Source organism: Plutella xylostella, chromosome 4 (assembly GCF_932276165.1).
Source record: "Plutella xylostella chromosome 4, ilPluXylo3.1, whole genome shotgun sequence".
NCBI classification, from domain to species: Eukaryota; Metazoa; Arthropoda; class Insecta; order Lepidoptera; family Plutellidae; genus Plutella; species Plutella xylostella.
Genome location: NC_063984.1, coordinates 9,403,342 through 9,413,736, shown reverse-complemented (window position 1 = coordinate 9,413,736; position 10,395 = coordinate 9,403,342). Strand labels below are relative to the sequence as shown.

The 10,395-nt window shown below is 40.8% G+C and overlaps 1 protein-coding gene across 4 annotated transcripts in view; it reads right to left on the bottom strand.

Moving 5' to 3' along the window:
* Positions 1-680: 680 nt before the first annotated feature.
* Positions 681-10,395, bottom strand: part of LOC105397902 (serine/threonine-protein kinase 26) — a 68,946-nt gene continuing 59,231 nt past the window's right edge. For 2 of the 4 annotated variants that reach the window (XM_038121100.2, XM_038121096.2), the window contains exons 4-12: positions 8,609-8,901; positions 8,266-8,411; positions 6,796-6,938; positions 6,076-6,203; positions 4,764-4,868; positions 4,279-4,377; positions 3,489-3,599; positions 2,695-2,771; positions 681-2,155 (exon numbers count right to left, since the gene is read on the bottom strand). In XM_038121100.2, the coding sequence (XP_037977028.2) occupies positions 2,143-2,155; positions 2,695-2,771; positions 3,489-3,599; positions 4,279-4,377; positions 4,764-4,868; positions 6,076-6,203; positions 6,796-6,938; positions 8,266-8,411; positions 8,609-8,901 (1,115 nt within the window). In that variant the 3' untranslated portion in view covers positions 681-2,142. Of the gene's footprint in view, positions 2,156-2,685; positions 2,772-3,488; positions 3,600-4,278; positions 4,378-4,763; positions 4,869-6,075; positions 6,204-6,795; positions 6,939-8,265; positions 8,412-8,608; positions 8,902-10,395 lie in introns of all 4 variants that reach the window. The other 2 variants (XM_038121098.2, XM_038121099.2) reach the window with 2 other exon arrangements.

The window sequence follows — 10,395 nt, the reverse complement described above, 5'->3', positions numbered from 1 at the left end:
CGTGGGCCTATAACACATAATTGTGATATGCGACACTCTATAAACTATACAGAGAACTACCGGTTTCGTTACAGACTTTGATATTATGTTAATAATATAGATTTATTTTAATTAACTATGCAATATGATCACAAATACCCATTTACCAAAGACAATCCTGAACCGATCTGCGAACAGTCATGTGCTACCGAGGAGCCATAACAACAAGTCATTACTGTCGCCTGTCGGCCGAGCCTCGCGTCACAACGCGTTCCAACTACAATCGAATGCCACAAACATCTAATTTTAATCAATAATCAACAATTATCGCCCACCTCTAACACTACTCGCTTCTTTACAATATACGACCAAAGTGGAAAAATAATTTTTGATCTTCCGTCATCGAAATCAACATATCCCATGCGCGTTTCACATGGCAAAACAAAAATTCAAGGCAAAACACGCGTCGGGCGGAGAGCGCGCGGCGCGTCGCCCGCCGGAGGGCCACCCCAGCTTTATGAAAACTATATTTGGGATAGTTCTCTATACCGTTTTCACAGAGCTAAAGTAACCTTCAGGTCTATACAAGGCCCGCAATGGCTGCTTGAGCCCCTGTATGTGAAGGCCCGCGCCGCGCCCCGCCCGGCGGAGATAGTCAATTGGAAAGACTTTATCTACTCTCCATACGCTTATAAGAACACTTCATAAAATAGCTTTTTTATTATACTACACAATTTACACATTTAATATTAGGTTTACATTTTTACATAGCAATAATAATTGTTTTGTAGTCTTCATAATATACTCTATATACTCCCAATTGTTAAATATTGTCACATATTAAGCATGTTTTATTTTAATACAGACACCGAATGGTCGTTGGTGTCGAATACTTTATTCACGATATCTCCCATTATTCGCCCAACCTTACACCACAAACCCAGGAAAGAAATCAGTTCGCAAAACAGGGCTACGGTTTTGAACGCTAAATAGCTCTAATTTATATTCCAAATATGTAATTCAAATACACAACTAAAACTAACTTTAGAAATTCTAAACTTACGAATCAAATAATGGAAACAGATTAATGGACAGCTTTTTAACACAAAGTTGCATTTTCAAAAATCAAATAAACTATAAATGCCGACAATATTGTCTTTTGTATGGAATGACACTAAACACGAAGGTTTCAATACATTTCTACTTCAGTTACGAACAATACTAACGCAGAAATAATGTTAGCAATTCGCCGTGATCACACTTCTCTAGCAAACCGACCCGAGTTAGTAAAAAAACAAATACAATTTAGAATATTATGGCAAAACATTGGCGAAGTGTAGCTAATGAATCGACTTAACTTTATCAATACTCAAAACATAATCATTCCAGACAATAATGATACTTAATTTAAAATATTCTAGAAAAATCCTCAAGGAAAAGTTGAATACACAAGAGGTTTCTAAATTGATTAACGAATTAAAATGAAAAAGAGACTACTGCACCCACTTTAGCCACACGTTTACATGCTCATTTGAAGTCGTTCAATTAATACAGGAAACTAAGTTGATATTTACATAATGATGAACGTATAAAATATTATAAGACATAACCATCTTAATTTTATATTTATTTATTACACTATGGCATTGCAACTTTGTGACTCGGTTGCGCCCGCGCCTCCCAACGTATCATATAATGATGCATAGAAAAAAAACATAAATTACAGTATACCTGGCATGCTAGAATTTATGTTACCACAATTTAAAGGATTCAAGAATAAATAAAAACAATAATTAACTAGATAGCATGCAAAATCATTCACAAATAATAGCAGTGCCAGCATAGTGCCAGTTGTATCAAACGCATCGATAGTTTGCACAACAATTTGGTTATGGTTAGGGTAAATAACCTATCCCATATTTCGTGCACGCCACCAACTTAGTTGACCCGATGACAGTTTGGGATGAAGCTTGCGTTTTAATAAAATAGTCTTTGAAAGTAATAGTTTTGTCTTTAACTTGTGTGGGTCAATTAAGATGGTAGTAAATTTAGCGCATAGCCGTGTTTACGTTTGGGAGGGCAGTCGCAAGAAACATAAAGCGTAAACTCGAGATGTAGATGTCGCTGGGATCGTGACTCAGTGGAAGCTCCGGAGCGCCCGCTCTATGACAGGTCCCTGTGGAGAATGCAAGATACGTTTAAAATTGTGTATCACTTCACATACTATGTAGGTATATGAAACACGTTTTTTTTACAGTCTAACGGTTTCTATTACTAACAACCAAAGGATTACCAACACCTTTTTTGTCATATTTATGGGATTCATTTCAGTTTTAGATGGGGTACCAACACCATTTAATTCTAAGAGCACCAAGAAACCTTTTCCCGCTGAAAAGCTAAACGTTACAGTCTTTTATTTAAATAAGGAACACCAGTAATGGTGAAATAAATTGAGACCGAGATTTATAAAGTGTCAATATTTCCCACTACTGAGGGGCCAGTGGGAGGTTTCCCAATCGTCCGAGCAATAAAAAGCATTTTTTAAAATCCTGCCGTTAGTGCAGCTCTTCTATCGCTAGGTGGCGACTCTAGTAATTTGCGTTTACATTTCTCTGCTCGAACGATCAAACTTCCACTCTTACGGGATCAAGGATTAAGTGATAGTAGGCCAAGCTTGGTGCAGTAACAACAGTTGTGTGTGCGTACCGTACCTACCTCATCCACTGTTGGGACGAGGTGTGGTGTGAAGGAGTCGACGGCTGGTGCGACTGCGACGCCACCCTTTGCACCACCTGGAAATTTATTAAAAAGTTTAATACGAGTATATAATATATTGAGGAGATGATGTATGCAATTCTTGCAAATTTGAAATGTTGATGAAGTTGGTTGGTTAGTTAGTTACAGCACTGAAGCATGGTTAGCGTTAGTGTATTTTTCAACTGTTTGTCGATTCGGTCGTACCTATACACGACTATCGTAAGTAAAATGTGTTCTGCTGCATGTCATTCATACTGATAGAATGATTTTACGTCTACGTCGAAAAAAAATCTTCCACTTCTACTTTCAAAGAAATATTGCAAATCTCGTGAGTAAGTGCTTGTTTTACAGTGTCTGGGTAAAGGTTCGCATTCTCTAAAATTAGGCTTAAACACAACGTGGTTTTAGTCGCATAACTTTAAAACCAGAGATGTTTTAAGCAGTTAATAATGCGGTTAATAAACTATACCAGCAATATAGTTATCTTCTTCTAGTGCCGTCTCCTAGCGAAGCTTGGCAATCACCTGCTGATTTCCGTCTCATAACTTCTCAGTATAGTTATAGAGGTATATTACCTCAACAACCTACACCTACCTTACAATCATATAGACTCATGCTCTTCCATCCAAAGGTTGTCTGGTAGATATTGCTATACATATAAGGCCGCATCTTTGTACTGTTTTATGTTAAAGTTTTGTTTTTTGTAATTTTAGTTCTTGGTGCAAATAAAGTGTATTATTGTATTGTATTACCTGTTGCACGAAGGCGCGCGTGACGTGCGGCGCGCCGCGCTCGGCGTGCTCGAAGGCGCGCCGCAGCTCCTCGATGGCGGCCGCGCTGCCCGGCCCGTGCTTGCGGGTTAGCTGTGGACGAGAATGGTAATGTTATTGTGTGTGAGATGAGGAAGGTGGCGTCAGAATTGGTGATCTCTTAGGGCCGAGACACATTATCACGACATCTCCTTTCTACTACCAGGTGTTCAATGGGAGAGAGCGAGAGAGTGGCACGACGCGACGTCATATCGTGTTTATGTGTCCCGGCCTTTATATCGGAGGCCAAGACTCACTTTGGGTCGCTGAGCCAACGGAGTAAGTAAGTGAGGAAGGTGGACCTAGGGTTGAAGCTAACACAGGCAGATGCCCGTTTGACAACATAACATCGCCAGACAGGATAACTTAGGATAGGATAGCAGGAGCACATTACGTCGAGCAAACGAGCAAACATCGCGGCATCGCTATAACTTTATATGAACTATCATGACGTACGGTCAGCTGCATAAGTAGCTATACACTTTTGTACCTTGTCAAAATACCTATATAACCAACTTTCAATGTTTGAATAGGCAGTTTGTGAGTTTAACAAGGTACAAATGTGTACAGCTACTTATGCAGCCGACTGTACATGAGTTCAGTAGGTATACCCAATTTACAACGATGACCGGTGACCACAAATAATTAAATTTGCCAATTTTTTTAACAATAAAATAGGTTTCCTTCTAGGATACCTACGATTTAAATTTAGGTGTATGGGTGATAATCATACCTCATTCAGTAGCGGGTAGATGAGTTGTTGAAGGTAGGGGTGCCTTCTCACTTTGGACTCTTCCTGGACGTTGGCTCCTCTGTGGTCCAATGGTGACGCCTGAAAATAACAGAAAACACATTTATTTTAACTATAAGTAGGTCAAACTATCAAAATCACAATTACTTATTTCATTAACCGAAAACAGAAAAATGGACTAGCTACAAGGCCTACAGATAGTTCGGGTCAAAAGACTCAAAAGCGTTAGCCGTCTCTAACGACTAGAAACCAGATGTTGTTTGTTCTCTGCCTGACACACACTGAAGCCCCGTAATGATTTTTTACTGTTAAGATCCGGAGTATGCAGTGCTTTGAGGGTGACGGGCACGGTACCCTCGAAGCTTACTATCCTAGATTGACAAACTAGACTCCTGTTGATCGAGCATAGAGCCGCGTCCACGATGCCAGCGGGCGTAGCAGGCGGTGCGATGTTAGCTACTACTCACTTGTTTGTTGTAGAGTAGCGAGTCGCGGGGCGCGGGCGGGTCGCCTCGCTCGCGCTCCTTGCGGGGCTCGGCGCGCTCCGGCTGCACTGAAGACGTGTGCCGCGGCTGAAATTATTAACATACAATAGCATAAGTATACATCCGTTTGATTTAGAAGTCTTTGTGCTAGAACACAAAACTACAATGCAAGGTTGAATCGCAAAAACATCCCCCTTCTCACGCGTAGGTGTTACATAAAAGAGCGTAGTAGGTTTTTTTAATGGATATAACTAGAATTCTGCAAGTTGTTGTTGAATGCGTAGTACGCCACATATATAAATATAAACCTTAACACTGAAAAAAAAAGAGATAAATAAGCTCTTGAGACCACAGACGAACATAGTCCTTCAGCTCGCTAGATCAAAGACAGTGGTTAACAGTAGTGGTTGGCAATGGAAGACCCAGCGTAGAGTGGTGTGGCGGTTCATGAGATAGGTCTATGTTTCAGCAGTTGACAATCATTGGGTGATGATAACGATGATTTTAAGTTAGCTACAATGTAGATTGGTATGACGTTTTTCATTACAGACACAAATATGTGGAATCATCATTGACTCCAATCTATAGGAAATCCCCACCCTTATCAATCAACACTTTGATTACCCAGCAACCTAATGATTTGCGATACTTATTTTACCACATACCAATTTAGAATGTCCGATAACAAAATGACTAATATAGAAGTACAGGTATCTTTTTAATTAACTTCAGATATAAAATGCAGCTCCTTAAAAGCTAGTTATTAAACTCATAATACTTTATCACTTTATCAATAACCTTGTATACCGTTAGAATAGTACTTATCACATTTATTTTTAAATCACGAATTGGTGTAATGGGAGTTGTAAGCCACCAGAAGCAAGCCTTTGTTAAAGAGATATTTATATTTAGTATGCATCTATCTATGTATTTGTGTAGATATATCAGCTGTCCGACACCCATAACACAGGTTCTGCCTAGCTTTGGGTCGGATGGCCGTGTGTGAGATGTCCCCACATATTTATTTATCAAAATCAAGCTGTTTTTATGGTATAAAAATGTATAATTTTAATATGTTATGGAATTACACAGTCATCTTCTTAGCGTGGGGAAAAACTCTATAACTGGATTATAGATTGTGAAGTGGTCAGGTCACTCATACAGTAACTTATATTGCGGTGTATTCTATTCTACTCATTTCTCTCACTGCATGCCTGCACCTGGCTCACTCGATTGGAACTTTACTGCGTATCGCCTCCTAAATGCGTAGTACAACTACACGCGGTGTGCATACCTGTTGTTTGTCGACGGTGGTGTTGTTGTTGAGCGGCGGCGGCTTGGCGGCGTGGTTGTCGACGGGAGCCTCCTCGCGCACGGAGCCGTTCTGCTTCGCCACCGCCGGCGACGTCGCCACTTGGATGGCTGCAATTACACATTGATTGGTAAGGATTTTTATTATCTTGATTTGGAAAAGTATTGACTATTGCAACAATGCAAGATATTAAAGTAGGCAAAAGGGAGTTTCTGGTAGATCCGCCTCGCAATCCTTCTCATTAATGACCTCTGGTGCGGTTATTTGTACCAGCGAAATTACCAGGACAACATAACTACTAAAGAGTACAGTGTGGTCGATCCACTTCGCATTCGGTGTCATTCATGACCTCTGATTCTGCGTACCTGTATGGCATATACCTCAAGCATACTTATTCAGGAATTTTGACGCGATCATGTAAATACAGCAAAGCATACCAGGTAAAACATAAGTACCTGTGTCATTCCACCATGCTTTCTCGGTTATTCCGTCGGTCAAAGTACTAGGACAAGATAACTTCTAAGGAGTCTACCTGATTAGTCGTTCCGCCCCGCATGTGCCCTTCATTAATGACCTCTGGCACGGTTATTTCAATCAGTCGATGTACCAGGACAACATCCGTACCTGTGTTATACGTTCTTATTCCTATGGTGTGGTTATTGCGTCAAACTACCAGGATAGCATAACTTGTAGAGTGTTCACCTGTGTGGTCAATCCGCCGCGTGTGCTCGCGCTCGTGTATGACGTCGGGCGGCGGCATGTCCGGCTGCACCAGCCCGCGGTTGCCGCGCACCGTCATCACCCACGGCTCGTCCGCGTCGCCGTCCGGCCTCCCAGAGTCCTCACTGGAATGGAGAATAGAGAGGTGGTTAGGTAAGCAAGCAAGCGTAGAGGGTCAAAAGGTGGTGCACAGAATTTGGGGATCGTTCATGTCGGTAGGATAACTTAAGACTATGATAAGTTTATTCAACAAAGACGGGATCTTTCGACAAGAGGGCAGAGGACCTAATGATGCTAAAGATATTTGCATGTAAACTTAATAACATTGAATCCATCTGTTATCGTCGAGATTTGTGTAGCTTACACACACACACACACGCACTCACGCCTTGTACTAATGTACTCCCTTGCGGGGTAGGCAGAGGTGCATTGCTGCACCCACTTTTCGCCAGAGTGTTATGTTAGTCCCAATGTAATAGGGGGCGGGCCTATTGCCATTTTACGGGCACATCCAAGACCCGAGAACAAATATCTGTGTTTAAACAAATATCTGCCCCAGCCGGGAATCGAACCCGGGACCATCGGCTCAGTAGTCAGGTCACTAACCACTACGCCATTCGGTCGTCTTGTCATTGTGTAGCTTAATTGCCAAAAAAAACTCTATTCAGCTATTCAGGAGTCAACGTAATTTAAAGTTTTCCTTATATTATTCAGTATAAGGAAACCTCTAAAATACACATAAACCGGAGGAAAACCGTGGTTTAATGACGTGTAAACTTGAAATAACTTTGACAAGTAATCACAAATAGGGTCCCTGGGCTCTAGAGCATAATGTGTTCACAACTTCACTTTGTAATGTACAACATAATACAAAACTTTCCTTACTCCCGCCTCAGAGGACATGTTTTAACAATGTCTCTTCTTTGAATACGAGTTTCTCTTGAGGGAATAATACTTTGACGAAGTTTTTTTTTACAAATATTATGTTCTTGAAAACTTCGGCCTACTACCGATGATATGCAAATCTTTAGTTTAAGTTTCATGCTCATATCTTGTTAGGAAAAATATTTGTTATCTTGAGTTACTTCTGTTTCGGTAATGTCGATATAAAACATTCATTAGAGGGATAGGTACAAATAGAAGAGGAGGACACAAACACGGGCTATTTGTTATGTGTGTCGCGTCTGTGCGGTGAATGAACGGACGTGTGGAAACGCGACTAGGGACCAGACGAAAGGATTTACTCCGAAGTGGATTTTGATCGTCTAGACTTGGCTTATACTAGTTAAAAGCAATCAGCTTAAAAATGCAGCTTTACAGGAAAAACAGCGGGAGATTTACTTATATTTTCCGGTTTTTTTGTTATGGTTTAGTTGGATGGCTATAATAATATGCCCGCAAGTGTCCTGACCAGTACTACCACAGACTTAATAACAAGTAGAAGTGACTTACGAATCAGAGTTTTCGGACTCGGTCTCGCTCTCCTCGCTCCGCTGCGCCTTCCACTTCTTATACCTATCTATAAGATCCATTAGATACGAGTTCTTCTTCGCCTTTCGGATGAATTGGAACTTTAATAATTCTTTTGCTGTTGGCCTCTGAAAACGGAAAAAAAAACTTGCATTAAATAAAGTCGCGACTGTAAAACGCTGTTACGTATTTCGCTACAAAGATTTTACAAGATCTTATTTCCCCAAAACTCAAGAGGCCTTTGAGGCGCTCCGTCCCACATGCAGCGCTAGTCTAAAATATGCAAACACAAACTTCACACCACTTAACGAGACAAAGCACTCACATTTTCCGGGTCCTTATTGAGGCACGCCTCGACGAACTCTTTGAACGGCTTGGAATAGCTGCCGGTGAGCTGCGGGGGGTTATTCTTGGGGATGAGGAAGAGGACTCTCATGGGGTGCAGCTCCGAGTTGGGCGGCTCGCCCTTGGCCAGCTCGATGGCGGTGATGCCCAGCGACCAGATGTCCGCCTTGCTGTCGTAGCATGACTGCTTGATGACCTCGGGCGCCATCCAGAAGGGCGTGCCCACGAATGTGTTGCGCTTGCTTGTAGTGTTCGTCAGCTGCCCGGCCACGCCTGCAATGTTTAAGGATTTATATTAGGTTTGGGATTTAAATGGATAGGTTGATAGTGGGTGAGGTAGAGTGTTGCAGCGCTCCTTGGAAGAGGCTTTTCCGACAGAGGAAAATTACTGTACGGTGATGATGATGATGTTGTTGTTTTAACTTTACGTAATAGTAAATAGCACACATTAGTTTTTGTAACCATGCCATGTATGATAGACTAGAATCTGTAACCCCTAGACCGTCACGCCATAAATGGTACTTACAAATGTAAATTGCCAATTTCACAAATCATATTCTCCTTAGCATTGTATTGTATGTCAGCATATGCATGCTTATTACGACATTCAATAACAAAACATTCGTCAATCAATGCCGAGATCACTTCAACAACTCCAGCCTTGAATTACAAAAGCAAACAGTTTCTCATTCACTGTGCATGTTTTAACACCTACACGGACATTTTCTTAGCATTCATTTGAAAGTGTGTATTATTTGTAAGTGCACATAGGAATATTGAATGTCATTCAGAAGTCTTCCGTGGCACATAAATTACAATACATAATACATTACTCCTCTTACAGTATATTATAAGTGCAATGCAAAAACGTGGGCGTCACAGGGCAGCTTGACATCGGAATACGTTAATTGACGTATTTTCACACTGCATTCATTCACAGCCAATAATAAATCATACAGAAATAGAAATGTAATTCCGTACACCAACCAAACGAATCCGCAAACAAACAAAGGCAATTTATATCGCATTAAACTTCCAAGACCGAAAATAGATTACCCATCAACAGCGAGCGCCGGTTAATTTTAAACCATTACATAATACCGTTAATAAACCTAATGAAAAATGACATGTCGCCAACTGGGGCACGGGTCAACGTCCCAACTGTGGTAATCAAATCGTAATCGTAAACTGTCAACGGGGCAGCATATAAAATCATAAAATTATCGTTGCATGCACTATCGGCCGCCGTTGCTGGCGCGGGCCGCGGCTCGCTATAAAACTGTCGAGACAGTTCATAAAACTCTACTCGTGTTCTGTGTGTTTGAACACCGACTTTTAAGTACATTACAATCTCTTTTAGTGTAGGTATAGCCCTGTAATTAATATGTCGGTGTATTTAAGCATATCAATGTTCGTAAAACAACAACGGATTGAACGACGACAGATTGGGAGCGTTTGCAGCGTTTGCTCTAGATAGCCAAAGCGAATTTTCCTGTTGGAGCCGAAATCACTGCATATGCATTGCATATTCAAAGCCTTTTATTTTTGTACACTTGATCAATATAAACGCTAGGATGTGCGGAAGTAGAAAAAACAAAGTCAATCGGAAAAAATATAAGCAAAAGTTAAATTAAAAACTCATACTAAAAGTGTGATAATCATAAAATAACCATAACATTATGGCTGCTAAAAAGCTTTTCCTCAAGTATGAATAAGAAATTAAAGCATAACAGAAACATAGGTGCATATACAATATGTCCAATGCCC